Source organism: Macaca nemestrina, chromosome 20 (assembly GCF_043159975.1).
Source record: "Macaca nemestrina isolate mMacNem1 chromosome 20, mMacNem.hap1, whole genome shotgun sequence".
Lineage (NCBI taxonomy): Eukaryota > Metazoa > Chordata > Mammalia > Primates > Cercopithecidae > Macaca > Macaca nemestrina.
This window is the reverse complement of record NC_092144.1, coordinates 60564593-60588082: the sequence shown is the minus strand read 5'-3', so window position 1 is coordinate 60588082 and position 23490 is coordinate 60564593. Positions and strand designations below refer to the sequence as shown.

General features: G+C 54.5%; 2 protein-coding genes across 2 annotated transcripts in view; one reads left to right on the top strand and one right to left on the bottom strand.

Annotated features, from left to right (window-relative positions):
* The first annotated feature begins 28 nt into the window (after positions 1 to 28).
* On the top strand, positions 29 to 7197 carry GARIN5A (golgi associated RAB2 interactor 5A). Its single transcript, XM_071087538.1, is given in 6 exon segments — positions 29 to 161; positions 164 to 301; positions 498 to 598; positions 971 to 1101; positions 5593 to 5866; positions 6996 to 7197. Coding segments are annotated over 6 exon segments (822 nt in total). The 5' UTR covers positions 29 to 43; the 3' UTR covers positions 7056 to 7197.
* A 465-nt stretch (positions 7198 to 7662) lies between these two features.
* The window catches only part of LOC139360423 (myosin binding protein C2), a 36580-nt gene continuing 20752 nt past the window's right edge, over positions 7663 to 23490 (bottom strand). Inside the window, exons 17-28 of the mRNA XM_071087537.1 lie at positions 22020 to 22179; positions 21830 to 21934; positions 20883 to 21071; positions 20563 to 20697; positions 16139 to 16306; positions 15887 to 15975; positions 15592 to 15787; positions 14764 to 14903; positions 13234 to 13393; positions 12892 to 13028; positions 9784 to 9970; positions 7663 to 7789 (exon numbers count right to left, since the gene is read on the bottom strand). Coding sequence (XP_070943638.1) covers positions 7779 to 7789; positions 9784 to 9970; positions 12892 to 13028; positions 13234 to 13393; positions 14764 to 14903; positions 15592 to 15787; positions 15887 to 15975; positions 16139 to 16306; positions 20563 to 20697; positions 20883 to 21071; positions 21830 to 21934; positions 22020 to 22179 — 1677 coding nt within the window. The 3' untranslated portion in view covers positions 7663 to 7778. The remainder of the gene's footprint in view (positions 7790 to 9783; positions 9971 to 12891; positions 13029 to 13233; positions 13394 to 14763; positions 14904 to 15591; positions 15788 to 15886; positions 15976 to 16138; positions 16307 to 20562; positions 20698 to 20882; positions 21072 to 21829; positions 21935 to 22019; positions 22180 to 23490) is intronic.

Genomic DNA, 23490 nt, shown 5'->3' with positions numbered 1-23490 from the left:
GCGCACTGGCGCCCGTCCGCTCCTGGGGCCTGACGTCAGCAGGATGGAGCCGCCCCTTTAGCCTGATCTCCAGGAGCCGCCCCCTCCTGGGACGTCATCACAAACTGGGAGCCCGCTTCTGTGTGACGTCATAAAACCCGATCCGCATCATGACGTCACAATGCCCTAGCCCAGCCCCCTCATTTTCTCCCTCGGCTCCTTCCTCCGCTCCCGTCGGGCGGGGACATCGCGATGAGGCGGGATCGCGGCGCTAAGCCGGCCCTGGGTGGAGCTGGCAAGGTGGAACCAGGTGGGATGGCAGGTGAGAGACGGAGCCAGGCCTGGAGGGGTTGGACCTGGTGAGGGAACCAAGCAAAGGCTGGGGCCGGCAATTCAGGGACATCTGATACCCCGTCCTCTGCGCGGAGCTGTGCCGGGCCCTCCCGGCTGGCAGCCAGACACAGCCTCCCGGGATCGACGCCCAGACTTCGTCCTGCTAAAATGCCTCCTGGTTCCAGCCTCTCCCACGGGCCGTCCCAGACGGCTCCAACGCTACCTCCAGAGCGGCGAATTCGACCAGTTGCGGGACTTCCCCATCTTTGAGAGCAACTTTGTGCAGGTAGGGAGCCCCAGAACCCCCTCATCCCAAGCCTCGGCCTGTCCCTCGACCTCCTCCCGACTTGGAAAGCCCCTGCTCCCCCATAACGTCCATCACGTGGGATTCCCGACTCCCAACTCCTACCTGACCTCTGATGCCCCATATCTCTAGTTCTTTAGATTCTTTGTGAACCTCTAACTCCGTTGCCTCAGTTTCCCTAACTTCACACCCATATGATTCTTGACCTTTAATTCCAAGATATCTGGCCCCCAGCCTGATTTTCAACTCACCTGGTTCATGACCTTTTCCCCTACCAAGATTCCTAACTTCTGATCCCTCCCCAGTTCTGCCCGCACATCTATCCTGCCCCTAACCTCTGACCCCTGGCCCCAGGTGACTCGGTTGGGAGAAGTTGCCAACGAGGTCACCATGGGGGTGGCAGCCTCCAGTCCAGCCCTGGAGCTCCCAGACCTATTGCTTCTGGCCGGCCCTGACAAGGAGAATGGACACCTGCAACTCTTCGGGTAACTGCCCCCACCTCAGCCGAGACCCCCTCCTCCCTCAGCTCCAGGCACCTGAGCCCCTAGCAGTACTTCCTCTCACCCAGACCACCCCCAGGGCCAGGAGCTGGCGGTGCTACCGGCCCTCCCTGAGCTGTCATCTACATGGGAGAAGAAGGACAGAGCAGCCCTCAGGGGCCAGAAATCAGGGACTAGACAGACCTGAAGGGGACGGTCCTCAGCCATGCCCCAGCAGGGGTCAGGAGAATGACCATTTCCACAGGGCCTGCTCATGCACGCCCTGGGCCGTGCATGAGATCTCACCTCTGACCTCATATCTTCACATGGTGGGGTCCCTTAGCCCCATCCTCCAAAGAGCTAAACTGAGGCTCAGAGAGCTGGGAGCCATTTGCCCAGGGTCCCACTGTGGCTCCAGAGTGGGCCAGGATTGGAACGCCAAGCTTGTCACGATTGCGGATCTCACGGTTCTTGAGCCCTCCTGTGCCTCACTCCATACTCTCTTCTACGTCGTATTTTTTCATTGAAAAAGTAATGCAGACTGGGTGCGGTGGCCCACACCTATAATCCCAGCACTTTGGGAGGCCGAGACGGGCGGATCACGAGGTCAGGAGATCGAGACCATCCTGGCTAACACGGTGAAACCCCGTCTCTATTAAGAAATACAAAAAACTAGCCGGGCGAGGTGGCGGGCGCCTGTAGTCCCAGCTACTCGGGAGGCTGAGGCCGGAGAATGGCGTGAACCCGGGAGGCGGAGCTTGCAGTGAGCTGAGATCCGGCCACTGCACTCCAGCCTGGGTGACAGAGCGAGACTACGTCTCAAAAAAAAAAAAAAAGAAAAAGTAATGCAGACTGGGTGCGGTGGCCCACACCTGTAATCCCAGCACTTTGGGAGGCCAAGGCAGGCAGATCACTTGAGGCCAGGAGTTTGAGACCAGCCTGGCCAACATAGCGAAACCCTGTCTCTACCAGAAATACAAAATATTAGCCAGGTGTGGTGGCAGGCACTGGTAATCCCAGCTACTCGGGAGGTTGAGGCAGGAGAATCGCTTGAACCCAGGAGGTGGAGGTTGCAGTGAGCCGAGACCATATCACTGCACTCCATCCTGGATGACAGTGAGTGAGACTCTGTCTCAAAAGAAAAGAGAAGAAAAAAGAAAAGAGAAAAAGAAAAAGTAATGCTAACATATGAGAAAACAAGCACAAAATAGACAGCAGAAGCTGTTCCCTTCTCTCACCCAAGGCTCCTGCTCCAACTCCAGCTACAAACACTGAAATGTTTATGTGCCCATAGTACAGAAACATTCTGCCAGTAGCTTTCACTTGTTGTTGTTGTTGTTGTTGTTTTGAGACAGAGTCTCAACCTCAGCTCACTGCAACCTCTGCCTCCTGGGTTCAAGCGATTCTCCTGCCTCAGCCTCCCGAGTAGCTGGGATTACAGGCACCTGCTACCACACCCGGCTAATTTTTGTATTTTTAGTAGAGACAGGGTTTCGTCATGTTGGCCAGTCTGGTCTCGAATTCCTGACCTCAGGTGATCTTTCTGCCTGGGCCTCCCAAAGTGCTGGGATTACAGGCATGAGCTACCATGCCTGTCCGGCTTTCACTTTTTTTTTTTTTTTTTTTTTTTTTGAGACGGAGTCTTGCTCTGTCGCCCAGGCTGGAGTGCAGTGGCACAATCTCGGCTCACTACAAGCTCCGCCTCCCGGGTTCACGCCATTCTCCTGCCTCAGCCTCCAGAGTAGCTGGGACTACAGGCGCCCGCCCCTGCGCCCGGCTAATTTTTTCTATTTTTAGTAGAGACGGGGTTTCACCATGGTCTCCATCTCCTGACCTTGTGATCCGCCCGCCTCGGCCTCCCAAAGTGCTGGGATTACAGGCGTGAGCCACCGCGCCCAGCCTGGCTTTCACTTTTTTGACCATATCTCACAGTTCATGAAAGAGAGGTGCCAGACACAGTGACTCTCACCTGTAATCCCAGCACTTTGGGAGGCTGAGGTGGGAAGATTACTTCAGGCTTGGAGTTCAAGACCAGCCTGGGCCCCCATAGCGAGACCCCCATCTCTACAGAAATCAAAATTACAAAGCTAGCCAGGTGTGGTGGCACACACATGTGGTCCTAGCTACTGGGGCTGAGCCAGGAGGATTACCTGAGCCCGGGAGTTCCAGGCTGCAGTGAACTGTGACCACACCACTGCACTCCAGCCTGGGCAATGAAGTGAGACCCGTTCTCAAAGAAAGAAATAAAGGGAAGAAAGAAGAGAGAGAAAAGAAGGGGAAGAAAGTAAGGAGGGAGAAATAGAGGAAGGAGGGAAGGAGGGAAGGAAGGAAGGAAGGACAAACTCATTGTCTCACACATGCACACATGAAGGTCCACAGTTCTTTCTCTGCACTTCTGAAGTCCAAAAGATTGCTTTTGTAATTTGGTAGCCAAATCAGATTTTGACCTGCATGTATTCAAGATTACTTACAGCATTTATTAATCCCCCCTAAGTTAAAAACCTTTCACAAAGCAGTATTCTGACGCCAGTACGGTACACTGAGATATTTTCTCTTCTACACTATGCCTTTATTTTTGTTTATGTGTTGTAGAGATGGAATCTCACTATGTTGCCCAGGCTGGTCTTGAACTCCAGGCCTCAAGTGATCCTCCCACCTCAGCCTCCCAAAGCACTAGAATTACAGGCATAAACCACCGTGCCTGGCCTTTATTTATTTATTCATTCATTCATTCATTCGTCCATTCATTCATATTTAATTTTGAGACAGTGTCTCACTCTGTCATCCAGGCTGGAGTGATCACAGCTCTGCAGGCTCAAGCGATCATCCCACCTCAGCTGCCTGACCCTGTCTTTTTTTGTAGAGACAGGGTCTCACCCTGCTGCCCAAGCTGGTCTCGAACCCCTGGGCTCAAGCAATCCTCCTCCTTCAACTTCCCAAAGTGCTGGGACTATACGTGTGACCCACCTTGCCCAGCCCCTTTTATTTTAAATGCTAACTGTATTTCACCAGAGATCTCATCACTCACTGAATCATGACCTGCAGTTGGAAGAACACCAGTGATGATGCTGAGAGTGGCTTTGACCCTCTCATAAGCTCCTTTGGCACCCTAAAACCTCTTCCCAAATGAACACACCACTGAAGTGAGAACATTGAGCTTGCTCTGCAAATTTGGCCTCAGGACTCATCTCCTAGCCCCTCACTTCTGTCTAACCAACTTCAGCCCTGAGCTATTCTGGGGCAGTTTCTGACAGGTATATATACATATAGATACAGAAATATATATACATATATACACATATACATATACACACACATATACATATATGCACACATATACATATAAACGCATATATACATGTATACATATACATATATACACATATATACATGCATATACATACATATACACATACATGCATATACATATATACATAATACACATGTATACATATATACACACATGTATACATATATACAAATACATATATACATACATATGTACATATATACATGCAGACACATATACATATATACATATATGCACATATACATATATGCACATATATACACATACACACATATGCACATATATACATATATACACATATATACACACATATATATATACACACATATATATGGATCCACCCTTTCTTTAAAAACAGCAGTAGAGGCTGGGTGTGGTGGCTCACACCTGTAATCCCAGCACTTTGGGAGGCCAAGGTGGGCAGATCACCTGATACCAGGAGTTCGAGACCAGCCTGGCTGACATGGTGAGACCCCGTCTCTACAAAAATACAAAAAATTAACCAGACATGATGGTGGCCACCTGTAGTCCCAGCTACTCGGGAGCTAGTCGGGAGGCCGAGGCAGGAGAATCACTTGAGCCTGGGAGTCGGAGGTTGATTTTTGTCCCCCAAATAGAAGAATAACAGCTGACATTTTTTTTTTTTTTTTTTTTTGAGAAAGAATCTTGCAGTGTTTCCCGGGCTGAAGTGTAATGGCACGATCTTGGCTCACTGCAACCTCTGCCTCCCAGATTCAAGCAATTCTCCTGCCTTAGCCTCCCGAGTACCTGGGATTATAGGCACCCACTACCATGCCCAGCTAATTTTTTGTATTTTTAGTAGAGATGGGGTTCCACCATGTTGGCCAGGCTGGTCTCGAACTCCTGACCTCAGGTGATCCACCCGCCTCGGCCTCCCAAAGTGCTGGGATCACAGGTGTGAGCCACCGCGCCCGGCCCCAGATGGAAATTTCAAGTAGGCAGTTGTACATTTGAATCTGGAGTTTAGGGGAGAGGACTAGTGGGAGACAAAAAGGAGACATGTGGCTGGAAGAAAGTTGGGAATGGACTCAAATTCAAGAGGCAATGAAAGTGGAAAGGGATTCCTGGGGCAGAGGGAGGCGTGGCAAGGTGGGGACCCCTGACCCCGATGGTGCAGGAAGACCCGACAGGGTCAGAACCTGAGTCTGCTGCTTCCTCCCACCCAGGCTGTTCCCCTTGAAGTTTGTCCAGCTCTTTGTCCACGATGAAAGCCGGTGTCAGCTCGAGGTCAAGTTGAACACCAGCCGAACCTTCTACTTGCGACTGCGCGCCCCACTCGAGACCCGAGACCGGGAGTTCGGCCAGTGGGTGCGGCTGCTCTACCGCCTGCGCTTCCTCTCCGCCTCTGCTGTGCCCTTCACGCAGGAGCACCAAGTGCTGGAGGATGAAGATGAGGAGGGCGATGATGATGAGGTGGAGGCCCAGAGGGAGTGGAAGGAGGTGAGGAAGGGGGGAAGTGCGGTGGGGCAGCAGAGAGCAGAGGGGAGGCGTCTGAGGACTCCCAGGTCTGAGAGAGGAGAGGGCTGGGGCCTGGACTCCTGGGTCTGAGGGAGGAGGGCTGGGGCCTGGACTGCTGAGTCTGAGGGAGGAGGGGCTGGGCCTGGACTCCTGGGTCTGAGGGAGGAAGGGCTGGGCCTGGACTCCTGGGTCTGAGGGAGGAGGGGCTGGGCCTGGACTGCTGGGTCTGAGGGAGGAGGGCTGGGGCCTGGACTGCTGGGTCTGAGGGAGGAGGGGCTGGGGGTCTGGACTCCTGGATCTGAGGGAGGAGGGGCTGGGGGTCTGGATTCCTGGGTCTGAGGGAGGAGGGGCTGGGCCTGGACTCCTGGGTCTGAGGGAGGAGGGCTGGGGCCCGGACTCCTGGGTCTGAGGGAGGAGGGGCTGGGGGTCTGGACTCCTGGGTCTGAGGGAGGAGGGGCTGGGCCTGGACTCCTGGGTCTGAGGGAGGAGGGCTGGGGCCCGGACTCCTGGGTCTGAGGGAGGAGGGGCTGGGGGTCTGGACTCCTGGGTCTGAGGGAGGAGGGGCTGGGCCTGGACTCCTGGGTCTGAGGGAGGAGGGCTAGGCCTGGACTCCTGGGTCTGAGGGAGGAGGGGCTGGGGGCCCAGACTTCTGGGTCTGAGGGAGGAGGGACGGGGAATGGACTCCTGGGTCTGAGGGAGGAGGGGCTGGGGCCTGGACTCCTGGGTCTGGAAGTGGAGGTGACCCAGGGATATGGGGGTCTGTGGGTAGAAGCCAGCAGTCTCTCCAGGGCTTTGGTGCCCCTAGCCAAGGAGGCTGTCGTGTCCTACTTGGGAACATACACAGCCACCCACACCCATGCCCCAGCCCCTCTCCCCCTGACCTACCGGAGTGGGGTCTAGAGAGGGACAACCTGTGTCCTGAAGGAGTGGGGTCAGCCAGGCCCAATGTCCAGTTCTCTGTAGGGCCTTGGGGGTCAAGGTGGAGCAGGGGGTGATGCCAGTTTTAGAAGCTGGGGTCACTGGAATCTGTGCCCACTCTTGAGACACCTGGCTTCCCCTGCTATTCCAGTAAGTGCAGAGTCCCTCCCCACCCCCCACTCCCTAACTGCAGGCCAAGGCCTCTGAAACGAGCTCGCTCTCCCCAGCCCCAAGGCATGGAAGCCAGACTTGACCCCAAGACCTCTGAACTCTGGGGACTCTGAGTCTTCCAGCATCCTTCAAGGTCACCGAATGACCAGAGATCAAAGTACCTTGCCTCAGGGCCAGGCAGATGTGATATTAAAGTTAATAAAGGTCAACCCCTTAAGAACCAACAAGCAGGCCACGAGCGGTTTCGCCGTCGTCGCCAAGTCCGCGCAGCTGCCTCGCGGGAGTTCATCCAGCACAGCTGCCTCCCTCTTCACTTCACCACGTCTAGCTCTTTGGGCCACTGCCGAGGCCTCGAGGCCGCCACACTGACACAGCTGCCTCAGTAGAGCAGCCTTCTGGGTGTGGCCTGGGTGCGTCTTTGACTCGCTGCCACCGTCATCGCCCCCAGCCTGCACCCTCCCTCCCTCCCAGCAGCTCGCTGGGGCCGGCCTCCACATGGGCTTGCGTTCACCTTGGATGCTCTGTGCTTGCAGTAACAACATGGCTGCCTCACTAAAGTAGCTCTTCCAAGAGGCCGCCTCACCGTGGCCTGTGTGGACGCAGCTGCTCCCATCGCCAACCCCGGGGTCACCAACCCCCTGCAGGAGGAAGACGGAGCTACAGAGGCAAGAAGGACAGACACTCCAGGGTCCAGACAACACTGTTTTGTTCTCAGCAAAAACTCCAGAAAGAACACAGTCCCGCGAGGCTGGGGATTGGGGTCAGGACTCCGCCACCAACTGTCTCGGCAGGTAGCGGATAGGTCTCACTGCGGCACTGCAGGAAAATCAGAAAGCGGGTGAGCCAGGCCCGGGCACGCCTCCTCCTGGAGCCCCAGGCCCCTTTGGCTGCTGTGTCCACATGACCAGCTGGGGGACAGGATGACAGTCACCATCCCGCCCCATCCCAGGTCACTGTGGCTGGACAACCCAGGGTCACAGCGCGCCTGACTACTGCTATTCTGGATCCCAGATGGGGACGTTCTGAGCTGCTGGCTGTACGCGGTCACTGGAATCCTGAGGCCGGGATTTTTCTGAACTGATTCAATAGTTAATCAGGGAGAAAGCAGAATATCAGAAATTGGGTGGGCTTGGAAGAGCAGTGATTGGGGGTGTTTTTGGGTTTTTTTTTTTTTTTTCTTTTGAGACGGAGTCTCGCTCAGTCGCCCAGGCTGGAGTGCAGTGGCGCGATCTCGGCTCACTGCAAGCTCCACCTCCCGGGTTCACACCATTCTCCTGCCTCAGCCTCCCGAGTAGCTGGGACTACAGGCGCCGCCACCGTGACCAGCTAATTTTTTTTATTTTTAGTAGAGACGGGGTTTCACCATGTTAGCCAGGATGGTCTCGATCTCCTGACCTGGTGATCCACCCGCCTCGGTCTCCCAAAGTGCCGAGATTACAGGCGTGAGCCACCGCGCCCGGCCTTGTTTGGTTTTTGAGACAGAGTCTTACTCTGTTGCACCAGGCTGGAGTGCAATGGCACGATCTGAGCTCACTGCAGCCTCGGCCTCCCCGGTTCAAGTGATCCTCCTGCCTCAGCCCCCCCAGGTAGCTGGGACGACAGGCATGTGCTACCACGCCCGGCTAATTTGTTTTTTTTGTATTTTTAGTAGAGCCGGTTTCGCCATGTTGCCCAGGCTGGTGTTGAACTCCTGGGCTCAAGCAACGCGCCTGCCTTGGTCTCCCGACGTGCTGGGATTACAGGCGAGAGCCACCGTGCTTGGCCAGAAAGTGTCCTCTCTCAGCCTTTGTTAAGGGTCCCCAGCCACCCTGTCTGCTGGGCTGTCCTCAGAGCCAGGGGAGTCAGAGGTCAGAAGTCACCATCCGGGAGGGACTCTGGAAGTCCACATTGATGTCATCCTGCTCTGAGGGACACCGTTAGTGGCCTCTTTGCTGAGCCTTGACTGGCAGGTGTCTGACGGGCCGGAGCACAGGGTAGAGGAGCGGGGAACTGTGTTCCAGGAAGAGGGAAGAGCCTGTCCCAAGGCCCTGTGGTGGGAAAGCCTGACCAGTGTAACGGCCAACAGCCCAGCGTGGCTGGGACATCATGTGGGAAGAACCGGGGCAGGTGGGGCCAGAGGCGGACACACCACTGTGAACACCAGGCGGCGGGGCGCTGGGGTGGTGGGGAGCCCCCAGCGGGCTGGGATCAGGGCTGGGGCAGAGCAGCTCTGGAGAGAGAGAGCTCTCTGGGGCCAGTCCAGGGGTGAAGGTGGGTGGCAGGTTGGAGAGACTGGAGACAGGGAGGCGGCTGGAAATGGAATCCGGGAGGAAGAGGATGTAGCTTTCGTTGTTGGGGCTGGAGCTCTGGGACCGAGATGAGGGGACGGGGCAGGGAGAGGCAGGGGCAGGTGGGTCAGAGCATGGGGACAGGCTATGGAGGGGAGGCACTTTTGGGAGCTCCCACCGCCCCTGGTCACTTCTGTTATCCATGTTTGCTCTCACTCTGTCAACCCATCTGCCTGCGGGGGCCCCGGTTCACTGGAGGCCTTGGGGACATTTGCTAAGCCCTTCTCACTCAGCCTCCCTCTTCCTTGTCCTTCAACTCCTTTGGAAAAATCTGATTCCTGCCCAAGCTGGGTCTGGGGCTCCCCCACCCCAACTCCAATGATGCCCTGTGCTGCCTTCAGGACAGCAGCTTCCCCGTCCTCCTCCCAGAGGGCGGGTCTCACTGTCTCCAGATCTCAGCGGTGCTCAGCCCAGGGCCTCTGGCCAGGCTGGTACAGGGCCTGAGCCACGGTCAGCCAGTGTTGGGGACGGCCACGCCCTCACCTCGGACCTCCAGCTTGCACTCAGCCAGCGCCTCGCCCAGCTCGTTGACGGCCAGGCAGGTGTAAGTCCCAGCGTCGAAGGGCGAGGGGCGGCGGATATTCAGCGTCAGGACCCCCTGGTAATTGTTCATCAGGAACTTGGGATCTTCACGGATTTCCATCTTGTTCTTCATCCAGACCACCTTCGGCTGTTAAAGAGTCAAGGGAGAGGGGGCCAACTTAGAGAGGGTCCCTGGGCAATGACAAAATGGAGCTCGGGAAGCAGATCTGGGGTCTAGGCTCTGCCACGCTCTTGCCGGATGTCCTGGGGCGAGTCACTTCTCCCTGACCCTCAGTTTCCTATTCTGTAAAAGCAGATTGATAGTCCCTACTTCACAGGGTAATGGTGCGGTCTTCCCTTTGCTCTCAGGACAAAGAGCTCACTGTCATGGCCCACAGGGTCCCACAGTCTTTGATCCCCATTACTTCTCTGCTCCAGCCAAACAGGCTACCTCGATGTCGTTCAAACAGACCAGACAGGCACCCACCTCAGGACCCTGGCATTGGCTGTTCCCTCTTCCATGCTGCCCTTCCCTCCTTTTTTTTTTTTTTTTTAACCTATCCTTTAGGTCTCAGTTCACACGTCCCTTCGTGGCCCCTAGACTGGAACGGAAATACCTATTTTTACACTCTGCCTGTGTTTCTCTCACACACTTGCCTCCCTTTATAATTGTATTTATTTTGTATATAGAGATGGGTTCCACCATATTGCCCAGGCTGGTTTCAAACTCCTGGCCTCAAGCCAACCTCCCACCACGGCTTCCCAAAGTGCTGGGATTCCAGGAGTGAGCCACTGTGCCCCGCCAGCCCTTTTTTTTTTTTTTTTTTTTTTTTTTTTTTTTTTTTTGAGATGGAGTTTCACTCTTTTTGCCCAGGCTGGAGTGCAATGGCACAATCTCAGCTCACTGCAACCTCCATCTCCTGGGTTCAAGTGATTCTCCTGCCCTCAGCCTCCTGAGTAACTGGGATTACAGGCATGTGCCACCATGCCTGGCTACTTTTTAGTATTTTTAGTAGAGACAGGGTTTCTCTATGTTGGTCAAGCTGGTCTTGAACTCCTGACCTCAGGTGATCCACCCGCCTCGGCCTCTCAAAGTGCTGGGATTACAGGTGTGAGCCACTGCACTTGGCCTTTTTTTTTTTTTGAGACAGAATCTTGCTTTGTTTCCCAGGCTGGAGTGCAGTGGCACAATCTCGGCTTACTGCAACCTCCACCTCCTGGGTTTAAGCGATTCTCCTGTCTCAGCCTCCCAAGTATCTGGGATTACAGGTACTCACCACCGTGCCTGGCTAATTTTTGTATTTTTTTTTTTTTAACTAGAGATGGGGTTTCACCATGTTGGCCAAGCTGGTCTCAAACTCCTGACCTCAGGTGATCTGCCCGCCTTGGTCTCCCAAAGTGCTGGGATTAGAGGCTTGAGCCACCGTGTCTGGCCCAGCCCTTTATAATTTTATATTATTTGTGTGACTCTAGGCAAATGTCAGTCTCCCTCAACATACGGGAAATTTCTTGTTCGAGTCACCCAGGTCATTGAAAGCCTCTGAAAATGTTTGTTGAAAGAATAAATGGAGTGAATAAATGAATGAGAGCATGAAAGAGTGCTGTAAATAAGCAAATGGAGTGAAGGAATGAACTGAGTAAAGGATGGATTGGTAGGTGGATAAATGAGTGGAATGAGAGACATGAACGAGTGGAGGTAGTGAATAAAGTACACAGAGATGGAGATGGTGAACCAATGAATCCATGGTATGCCTTAAGGGGGCTAAAGCGAAGAACCTACAGCCCAGACCAGAAGCTGGCAAACTGTTCCTATAAAGGGCCAGATGGTGAATATTTCAGGCTTTTTGGGCCCTGTGGTCTCTGGGTCTGGAACATGAGCCACGCACATTTATTTACATTTTGTCTGCAGTAGCTGTAAACAAAACATAAATGTGCATGGCCCATGTTCCAATAAATCTTTATTGAGAGAAACAGGTGGCAGGTGGATTTGACCCATGGGCGATGGTTTGCCGACCCATGGGCGATGGTTTGCCAACCCCTGGTCTAAACGAGCTCTAGGTTGCAAGTGTCCACACTCCCAAACAGCAGTCGGGAAACGGCTGGACAGGAAGACCCTGGGGAGCCATGGCGGTTCAGGCTGCCCCTGCTCCCAAGGTTTCTTTTTCCACGGGACTGGCATTTGTCCTTGGACAGAGCAAGAGAGACTTAATGGTCCTCTCCTCAAGCTGCCTAGACAAGCTATTACCTGACGGGACAAAGAAAAAGGCAAGAGGCCGGGCGCAGTGGCTCACACCTGTAATCCCAGCACTTTGGGAGGCCAAGGCGTGGATCACCTGAGGTCAACAAAACCCTGTCTCTAGTAAAAATACAAAATTTAGCTGGGCATGGTGGTGCACACCTGTAATCCTAGCTACTCAGGAGGCTGAGACGGGAGAATCGCTTGAATCTGGGAGGCGGTTGCAGTGAGCCAAGATCGCACCACTGCACTCGAGCCTGGTCTCAGAAAAAAAAAAAAAAATAGAAGGAAAAAGGCAGGAAGCCAAAGGCAAGGTGTGATTGATCGTCTGAGACTTGGGCTGTGGTCAGAGGAGCTACAGGAAGTGGGTGAAAAGCGAGCAAGTCCAGTCTGGGCATGGTGGCTCACACCTGTAATCCCAGCACTTTGGGAGGCCGAGGCAGGAGAATCACTTGAGCCTAGGAGTTCAAGACCAGCCTGGACAACATAGCAAGACCCCATCTCTACAAACCATAAAAGTAGCTGGGCATAGTGGTTCATGCTTGTGGTCCCAGCTACTCAGGAGGATGAGGTGGGAGAATCACTTGAGCCCAGGAGGTCAAGGTTGCAGCGAGCTGTGATCACATCACTGCACTCCAGCCTGGGTGATACAGCAAGACCCTGTCTCAAAAAAACAAACAAAATCAATTAAAAAAATTGTTTTAAGTGACTAAATCCCTTGAGACAGAGAACTCGGGGAGGAAGAACTGGCGTGATGGGGAGCGGGGGCTTCGTTGTATGGAAGATTCCCCACAAGGCAACACACACACAGCTCTGGGTCCCTGCCCAGGCACCTTTGGGTGGCCTCTGACAGCGCAATTGAGAGCCGCCGAGTACCCAGCCACGACCACCCGGTCTATGAGAGGCGTCAGGAACTTGGGAGCCATCCGGAAGTCATGCTCCTTATACTCGAACGGTTTTAAGGTGATTCCTGCGGAGAGAGGATGCACCCATGAGACGACTGATCTAGATCATCCCCTGACACCAGCCGGGAACAAACCACAATCACTTCTTCCCCATAACTAGGTGCAGTCAACCCCAGTGGGGAGGGGAGGGGAGGGCGGAGGGAGTCCAGGTGGGACCTGGGCAAGAGGGTGGAGGGGGTGGGCCTGGGCCGTGGAGCAGGATGGCTATACCTGTCTTGAGGATGCGGGCCGTATTCTTGGAGACACCAGGTGAGTCACTGAGCCCACAGATGTTCTCAGTGTAAACTCGGAAATAGTATTCATTGCCCACGATGAGGTCGGACACAGTACAGCTAGTGTGCCGGTTACGTTCATAGACGTTGAACCACTCCTAGTGTAGGGACAGGGAGGGACCGGGGGGTCGGGGCCACAGGATCACGGGATTAGACACAGACACAGATGCAAGAAAGGGTGAGAAAAGCACATCCAGTGTTTAAAAATCTTGTCACTCGTGGCACACACAGTGGCCAACAGGTGGAGCCAACCCAGCGCCCATCAGTGCAGGGATGGACAAACGAACTGGCCAGCCCAGACAAGGGAACATCATTCAACTCTAAGGAGGAGTCAGGCACCATGGCTCACGCCTGTAATCCCAGCTCTTTGGGAGGCCAAGGTGGGAGGCTCACCTGAGCCCAGGAGTTCGAGACCACCGTGGGCAACACGGCGAGACCCCTGTCTCTTCAAAAAAATCAAAAAATTAGCCAGGTCTGGTGGCCAGCACCTGTAGTCCCAGCTACTCGAGAGGTTGAGGAAGGAGGATTGCTTGAACCTGGGAGTTTGAGGCTGCAATGAGCCATGAAGATGCCATTGCATTCCAGCCTGGGTGACAGAGCAAGACCCTGTCTCAAAAATAAAAATTTTAAAAAATTTAAAAGAAATTAAGACCAGTTGCAGTCGTTCACGCCTGTAATCCCAACACTTTGGGAGGCCAAGGTGGGAGGATGACTTGGGTCCAGGAGTTCAAGACCAGCCTGGACAATGTAGTGAGACCCCGTTTCTACAAAAATTAGCAGGGCATGGTGGCACGTGCCAGCTACTTGGGAGGCTAAGATGGGGGGGGGGGGATCACCTGAGCTCGGAGGCAGAGAAGGCAGTGAGCCGAGATTGCACCACTGCACTCTAGCCTGGGTGACAGAGTAAGACCCTGTTTCAAAAAAAAATAATTCTAAAAACAGGATTGCCGCATGGACACACCCTGCACCCTGCAGCATGGATGAACTTTGAAGATGTTGTGCTGAGTTAACAAAGTCAGACACAAGGTCACATAGCTAGGATTCCATGTGTATGAAATGTCCGGAGTAGGTAAATCCAGGGAGACAGAAAGCAAATGGGTGGCTGCCAGGGGCTGGGGCCAGGGGAGACCAGGGGGTGGCGCTATTGGATACAGGGCTTCCTCTGGGGGATGATAATGGACTGGGTAGAGGCGGTGGCTGCACAACCCTGCAAATGTCTTAAGGGCTGCTGAATTGTTCGCTTTAAAACAGCGAATGGCTAATTCCGTTATGTGATGTTTACCTCAGTGAAAAAAGAAAATGAAAACCCATCACGTGCCGAGTCTCAGCTAAAAGGCTTCCCTCCTGGCCCCAGCCGGTCCTCCAGCCTCTGGGCCCCTCCCTGCCCTTCCAGCTGTGAAAGGGGGACATCTGCACCTGCTCTGCCCACCTCACCGGCTCTTCCCCGTCGCCCCCTCTGCTCTCTCACCATGGTCTTTTTGTCTGCTTTCTGGACGAAATACCCCGTGATCTCACTGTTCCCATCATCTTTGGGGGCCTGCCACTCCACCAGCGCGTTCGTGCCCCACACCTCCTTCACCATCACGTTTATGGGGGGCCCAGCCTTTTCTGGAAGTGGGGAAGTGTGACAAGTCAGTCCGGGTTTTGGGATGTCCAGCCACTCCCCTCCCCTCCCCTCTCCACACCCCTACCCTCTTCTTCTGATTCTAACCTCTCTTATGCCCCATTCCCATTCCTACCTACGGCTTCCCCCATCCCAATCTCTCCAGTTCCTCTTATCCTGGGCCATCCTCATCCCTCCTCACCTCCTCTCCTCACCCCCATGTCTCCCCACTTCCTCTCTCCACCCAATCTCTCTCTCAAGGGTTCCCCATCTTCATCTCTCCTCCATTCCTAGCCCTGGTATTTGCCTTGCTCCTTATCTAGTCTCCCCCTCCTCATCTCTTCACCTCCTCTCCCCCTCCCCTCCACATCTCTTCACCTCCTCTCCCCCTCCCCTACTCATCTCCTCACCTCCTCTCCCACCCCTCATCTCCCACCTCCTTTCCCCCATCTCTCACCTCTCCCACCCCTCATCTCACCTCCTCTCCCACCCCTCATCTCCCACCTCCTCTCCCACCCCTCATCTCCCACCTCCTTTCCCACCCCTCATCTCTCAGCTCTCCCACCCCTCATCTCACCTCCTCTCCCACCCCTCATCTCTCACCTCCTCTCCCACACCTCAACTCACCTCCTCCCGCATCGCTCCCCATCCCTGCCCCTCCCGACCACCAGGGGCCCTCCCCAGCGCGCGCACCCACGACGCGGATGTGGATGGTGGCGGTGTCCTTCATGTTCTCGATCTGCACGCTCAGCTCGTACTCCCCGGAGTCGGAGCGGGCCGCCTGGCGCACGAAGAACACGGTGTCGAAGTCGCTGGTCCGCACGTGCACGCGGGAGGTGTCCACCGGGGCGCCGCCCTTGGTCCACACCACCTGGGGCCGGGGCTTTCCCTGCGGGGAGAGGGCGGGGCGGGGTCAGCGGGGCTCCACCCGCACAAAGGGGGCTTGCGGCAGGAGCGGACCCCGGGCCCCTGACCCCGCTCCCCTGACCTGGAAGGGGATGACAAGGTTGAGCTGCTCTCCCACTTTGCGGATGTAGGTCTGGCGGAGGTGGCGGGGGAGCCGGATCTTGGGTGGCTCTGAGGGCGCAAACACAGGGAGGGGGCTCAGCGGGGGGCCGGGGCACATTCCAGGGGCCAATGGCGATGAGACTGTCTGGGGAGGTCCTGTCGACGACAGGGAAAGGGCAGGCGGGACGACGCCAGCTTGGTCTTTCGGAGCGCAGGGTCAGGGGCCACGCACCCGCAATCTCCCTGATGGTGACCGGCTGGGCCAGGGTGGCCGGCTCGCTGCGCCCCGCGATGTTGACCCCAACGACTCGGAAGAGGATTCTGGCTCCGGTCGGGAGATTCTTGACGGTAAAGCCGCAGCGCTCCACGGGCTCCGTGTTGGCAGAGACCCATTCGTCCGCTGGGGAGAGAGGCCCTGCTGGCGGATCTCATGCCCTCCTCCCACCCTCCGCTCCCGTTTCTCCCGGGATTTGGGCCCCACGCAGCGAGTGAGAACTGGGCAAGTTCCTAGCAGAAGCAGCAGCAGCTGGCGCTAGTTAAGCATTCATTATGGCCAGGTTCTAAGGGTGGCACATCTGTTCGCTCATTAATTCTTTTTTTTTTTTTTTTTTTTTTTTGAGACGGAATCTCACTCTGCCGCCCAGGCTGGAGTGCAGTGGCCGGATCTCAGCTCACTGCAAGCTCTGCCTCCCGGGTTCACGCCATTCTCCTGCCTCAGCCTCCCGAGTAGCTGGGACTACAGGCGCCCGCCACCTCGCCCGGCTAGTTTTTTGTATTTTTTAGTAGAGACGGGGTTTCACCGGGTTAGCCAGGATGGTCTCGATCTCCTGACCTCGTGATCCGCCCGTCTCGGCCTCCCAAAGTGCTGGGATTACAGGCTTGAGCCACCGCGCCCGGCCTTCTTTTTTTTTTTAGACGGGGTCTCACCCTGTCGCCAGGCTGGAGTGCAATGGCGAGATCTTGACTCACTGCAACCTCCGCCTCCTGGGTTCAAGTGATTCTCCTGCCTCAGCCTCCTGAGTAGCCGGGATTACAGTGCGCACCACCATGCCCTGCTAATTTTTGTATTTTTAGTAGAGATGGGGTTTCGCCATGTTGGCCAGGATCACCTGACCTCGTGATCCACCCACCTCGGCCTCCCAAAGTGCTGGGATTACAGGCATTGTTCATTAATTCTTACCTCAACGCTGTGCTATCCCCATGTTAGGGGTGAGAAACCATCCCTAACATGTTAGGATGAGGACCAGAGAGGTTAAAGAACTTTCAACTGGAGGCGGTGGCTCATGCTTGTAATCCCAGCACTTTGGGAGGCAGAGGTGGGCAGATCACTTGAGTCCAGGAGTTCGAGACCAGCCTGGCCAACATGGCAAGACCCTGTCTCTACTAAAACTACAATAATTAGCCGGGCAAGGTGACAGGCAACTGTAATCCCAGCTACTCGGGAGGCTGAGGCAGGAGAATCGCTTGAACCTGGGAGGCAGAGGTTGCAGTGCGCCGAGATCACCCCATTGCGTTCCAGCCTGGGCAACAGAGCGAGACTCTGTCAAAAACAAAAAAACAAAACTAAACAAAACAAAAAAACAAACAAAACTCTCCCCGGGTGCAGTGGCTCATGCCTGTAATCCCAGCACTTTGGGAAGCCAAGGCAGGAGGATCTCTCAAGTCCAGGAGTTCGAGACCTGCCTGGACACACAGGTCAGGCTCCGTGGACTAGGATGTTAAACCCAAGCCTGTCTGACTCCAGCACGCTCTCAAGCTCTGCTCTCCTGCGAGGCTGGCACAGAGGAACAGGGATCGTGGCGCTGTCTGAGGGCACAGCCAGGTGGGTGTCTGGGAGGGCGGGCTGAGGACACGGTCAGAGCTCTTCACATTGCCTGCTTTTTGTTACATGCCTTTCTGTCTTGGGTTTATGGCCGTGGGCTGGGAAACTCATGGTTGTTGGCTCAAAGCAGCAATCAACAGAGTGAACTCTAACAAGCTGGCTTCTGAAACGTCAGGGTGGGAGCAGCCGGACGGGGAGGAATGGGGTAAAGAACATGGAGGAGAGGAGGAGGGAGGAAGCTGATAAGGGTTCAACCATCCCTCCTTTCCATGCATTCTCAAGTTCATCGTCACTGTACCCTGTCAAGATGAGAACTGTCTTCGCCATGGTTAGATGAAGAGACTGAGGCTCAGAGACTCACCCAAGGACACACAGTTAGACAGTGGAGGGGCAGGGTTGGAACCCCATGTGTCTGACTTTAAGGCCGGGGATATTGTGTCGAGGTGATCTCGTCTGTTCTCCCAGAGAGATGGCTGTGTCTGAGACATCTCCATAGCCATGGCGCTGGGCCGGACACAAGTCAGTGCTCAGTGAATGTTTGTTTGGTGGAGGATGGAGAGTGGATGTATGGAGGTACAGATGACAAATGGAAAGGCAGAAAGACAATGGCTAGTTAGGTGGACAGATGGTGGGATGGCTATATAGGTAGAAAGAAGGAAAGAAACAAAGATAGTGGTGAAGAGATGGATGAAAAAATGATACTGGGCCGGGTGCAGTGGCTCACGCCTGTAATCTCAGCACTTTGGGAGACCGAGGCAGGTGGATCACGACGAGGTCAGGGTTCGAGACCAGCCTGGCCAGCAAGGTGAAACTCCATCTCTACTAAAAATACAAAAACTACCTGGGCATTGTGGTGGGTGCATGTAATCCCAGCTACTCAGGAGGCTGAGGCAGGAGAATCACTTGAACCCAGGAGCCAGAGGTTGCAGTGAGATTGTGTAATTGCAGTCCAGCCTGGGCAATAGAGTGAGACTCCGTCTCAAAAAAAAAAATGCTCCTGAATGGATGGTTGGATGATTCAAACGACTTTCAGATGGATAGAAGGATGGATGGATGGATGACTGGGTAGACAAGTGAATGCCAAGCAGGAGGGAAGGAAGGGAGAGAGGACAGAGAGAAAGGGAAAAAGGGAGCAATAAAAGGGAAAAAGGGGTCGGGCACGGCGGCTCACACCTGTAATCCCAGCACTTTGGGAAACTAAGGTGGACAGATGGCTTGAGCCCAAGAGTTTGAGACCAGCCTGGGCAACATGGTGAGACCCTGTGTCTACAAAAAATCAAAAAATTAGCGAGGTGTGGTGGCACATGCTTGCAGTCTCAGCTACTTGAGAAGCTGAGGTGGGAAGATCACTTGAGTCCAGGAGATTGAGGCTGCAGTGAGCTATAATTGTGCCATTGCACTCCAGCCTGGATGACAGAGTGAGATCCTGTCTCAAAAATTAAAAAAGAGAGAGAAGGTTGGGCGCCGCGGCTCACACCTGTAATCCCAGCACTTTGGGAGGCCGAGGTGGGTGGATCACGAGGTCAGGAGATCGAGACCATCCTGGCTAACACAGTGAAACCCCGTCTCTACTAAAAATACACACACACACACACACACACACACAAAATTAGCCAGGCGTGGTGGCAGGTGCCTGTAGTCCCAGCTACCTGGGAGGCTGAGGCAGGAGAATGCCGTGAACCTGGGAGGCGGAGCTTGCATTGAGCCGAGATCGCACCACTGAATTCTAGCCTGGGCGACAGAGCAAGACTCCATCTCAAAAAAAAAAAAAGAGAGAGAGAGAGAGAGAGAGAAACGAAGGAAGGAACTATGGATGGATGGATGGATGATTGGATGGATGGATGAATGGATGGATGGACAGATGGATGGGTGGACAGAAGGATGGATAGACGGATGGATGGATGGATGGATGGATGGATGATGGACGGGGGACAGATGGACGAATGGAGGGATGGATGGATGGATGGATGGATGGATGGATGGATGGAAATATGGATGGGTGGGTGGATGGACGGATAAATGGATGGATGGATGGATAGATAGATGGAAATATGGGTGGGTGGGTTGGTAGATGGAAATATGGATGGATAGATGGATGGAAATATGGATGGATGGATGGATGGATGGATGGATGGATGGATGGATGGATGGATAGATGGATGGATGGATGGATGGATGGATGGATGATGGACAGGTGGACAGATGGATGAATGGAGGGATGGGTGGATGGATAGATGGAAATATGGATGGGTGGGTGGATGGGTGGATAAATGGATGGATGAATGCATAGATAGATGGAAATATGGGTGGGTGGGTGGGTGGGTGGAAATATGGATGGATGGATGGATGGATGGATGGATGGATGGACAGATGGATGGAAATATGGATGGATGGATATACAGACAGGTGGACAGATAGATGGACAGATGGATGGATGGGTGGATGTTAAGATGGATGAAGGAAAGATTGGTTAGATGGATAAATGAATAGAAGAAAGAAGAAGTCATAGAGGTAAAAGAAAAAAGATAAATGGGGGATGGAAGGGCAGATGGAATGGACAGAAAGTCACTGCTGTCTGGAGGATGGGTGTAGAAGGGAAGAAGGGAGAGAAACACTAGTCACTGGGGGTCCCGTCCGGGGACTTATGACAGTACAGACACAAAACACGAGCAGACCACTGCACCCACCTCCCTCCCTGCACCCACCTCCCTCCCTGCACCCACCTCCCTCCCTGCACCCACCTCCCTCCCTGCACGGTGCTATTTTCAGCTCCCTGGACTGGACACCCACCTGTGCTAGCCACCACCCCCACCAGGCCTGCCAGGATCACTCACAGCCTTCCAGGCAGTACTCCACCAGGTACCCATCGATGCCGCCTGCCCCGATCCTGTTCGGAGGCCTCCACTTGAGTGTGGTGGTAGTGTCTGTCACATCCTCCACTATCAGGTGCAGGGGTTCACTCGTGGGTGCTGGAAGCATCCAGAAAAAAGAGGATATGGGGGGAATGAGGGGTCAGGGGCCAGCAGGAAGGGGCAGGGGTCAGAGGTAGAATGATTGGTCAGAAGGCCAGGGTGTAGGGTCAGAGACTGATGACGGGCAAAAGATGGGCCAGAGGTGGACGGGGTTGATGGATCAGAGTGAGGGGGGACATTACCAATAGGCATGAAAGGCTTGGTGTTCATGCTGGGCTGGGAGACCCCTATGGCATTGACGGCAAAGACACGCATCTCATACAGGATGCCCTCGATCATCTTGGTGGACTCATAGGTGGTCTCCGTGAAGACCTCAAAGTTCAGCTTCATCCAGCGCTGAGAGCCCTTCTTCTTCCGCTCCAGGAGGTACCCTGGAGGCTCCAAGCAGAGAGGAGAAGAGGGAACGGGAGGGCACAGGGCACAAGTCAGCTGGGGGAGTGAGGGTCATATCCAGAGGATCGCATGACCCAGGGCGGTCTGAGGCCATGAATCTTAGGTGGATCTCAGGGGCCACAGAGCATTCAGAGGCCACCAGTCCTGGAGTCAGGAATCAAGAGGGGGTCACAGCTCATGAACCAGGGGGCCAGAAGCCATAGAAAAACGCAGGCTACTGGTCAAAGTGAGAATTCCCAGGTCACCAGCGAGTAAAGGAAGAGGGAAGAGCAAAGGGATTGAGACGGCAAAATGGAAAATCAGGGGTCAGAGGCAGGTCACTGAGGATGCTAAGGGCTTTGGGAGGTCAAGGAGAAAGCAGAGGCTGGTGCCGTGGCTGGCGCCTGTAATCCCAGCACTTTGGGAGCCTGAGGTGGGCAGATCACTTTAGGTCAGGAGTTCGAAACTGGCCTGGCCAACATGGTAAAACCCCATCTCTACTAAAAATACAAAAATTAGCCGGGCGTGGTGATGGGCACCTGTAATCCCAGTTACTTGGGAGGCTGAGGCAGGAGAATTGCTTGTACCCAGGAGGCAGAGGTTGCAGTGAACCAAGATTGAGCCACTGCACTCCAACCTGGGCGATAGAGTGAGACTCCGTCTCAAAAAAAAAAAAACCAAAAACAAAACAAAACAAAACAAAAAAACGAAGGCAGAAGGAGGGAAAGTCAGAGGTCATGAAGACAGAGTCACTCACCGGTGACCGGCTTCCCCCCATCGTACTTAGGTGGCTCCCAGACAAGGATGGCCCAATCCTCTCCAACCGAGGTGATACGCACGGCCTCCGGGGGGTCTGGGACATCTGCGGGGGGCAGGAGAGTCAGGTGGCCCCTCGGGGTCTCAGGGAGTCACCCCTTGGCCCGGCCACCTCGGCTTTCTCTGCTCACCTACAACCCGCAGGAAGATGGAAGCCACATCCTCGCCGACAGGGTTGGTGACCTTGATGGTATAGCGGCCCTCGTCTGTCCGCTCTGCGCTCTCAATCACAAAGCTGCTGGAGTCCGCCCGCTTCTCGATGCGGACCCTGCCCTCGGTGGTCGTGAATACCTGGACACAGCCACAAGATGGCCTTGCACCCCATCGTGTCCCCAAGCAAACCCAGGCCTGCCTCTGCCACTCCCCTGCTCAGAATCCTCCCGTGATTCCCCATCAACACACAGAGTCCTCACTCGCTCCACTGCCCTCCTCCACATGCCGTCCTTCGTTAAAAACACCAGACTGGGCCGGGTGCGGTGGCTCACACCTGTAATCCCAGCACTTTGGGAAGCCGAGGCGGGTAGATCAACTGAGGTTGGGAGTTTGCAACCAGCCTGGCCAACATGGTGAAACCCCGTCTCTACTAAAAGTACAAAATTAGCCGGGCCTGGTGGTGCATGCCTGTAATCCCAGCTACTCAGGAGGCTGAGGCAGGAGAATCGCTTAAACCCAGGAGGCAGAGGTTGTGGTGAACCGAGATCACACCACTGCACTCCAGCCTGGGCAACAAGAGCAAAACTCCATCTGGAAAAAAATAAAAAAGAAAAAAACCCAAAAAACCAGACTGCCTTGTCCCAGAGATTTTGCAAGGCTGGTCCCTGTGCATGCAACACTAAGCTCTTACTCATCCTTCAGGACACACCCAGAAGACACCTCTTCCAGGAAACCTTCCTGGATACCCTCAGCTGGAAGTGCTGGCTCCAGCCCCTGGGTTCTCATAGCTTCTAGAACCTCCCTTTATCTCAGCCAGAGCACCCTGGACCGTGGCTGCTTGGGCAGGTGTTTGCGTCTCCACAAGAGTGAAGGCTCCTGAGCGGGACAAGGTGGCTCATGCCCATAATCCCACCACTTTGGGAGGCTGAAGCAGGAGTATCACTCAAGCCCAGGAGTTCAAGACCAGCGTGGGCAACATAGTGAGACCCTGTCTCAAATTTAAAAATAAATAAATTTTAAGTAAAATGAAGGCTCTTGGAGGGCAGGAGCTGCATCCGACTCACGGTTGCATCCTCAGCACCTGGTGCAAAGGAAACTTTAGGGGATGTTTGCTGAGTGAGGGAATGAATGGATATTGAGCCAAGTCTATCCATTTTACAGAAGAGGGAATGGAAGCACAGTGGAGAAATGAAAAATCGAGCTGTCCCAGGGCCTGGGACATGCAAGGTTAAAATATTTGTTGGATGGATGGATATAGGAATATATAGATATGGCTGGGCATGTTGGCTCACGCCCATAATCCCAACACTTTGGGAGGCCAAAGTGGAAGGATCGCTTGAGCTCAGGAGTTCGAGACCAGCCTGGGCAACATGGCGAAACCCTGTCCCTACAAAAATACAAAAAATTAGCCAGGCATGGTGGTCCCAGCTACTCAAGAGGCTGAGGCGG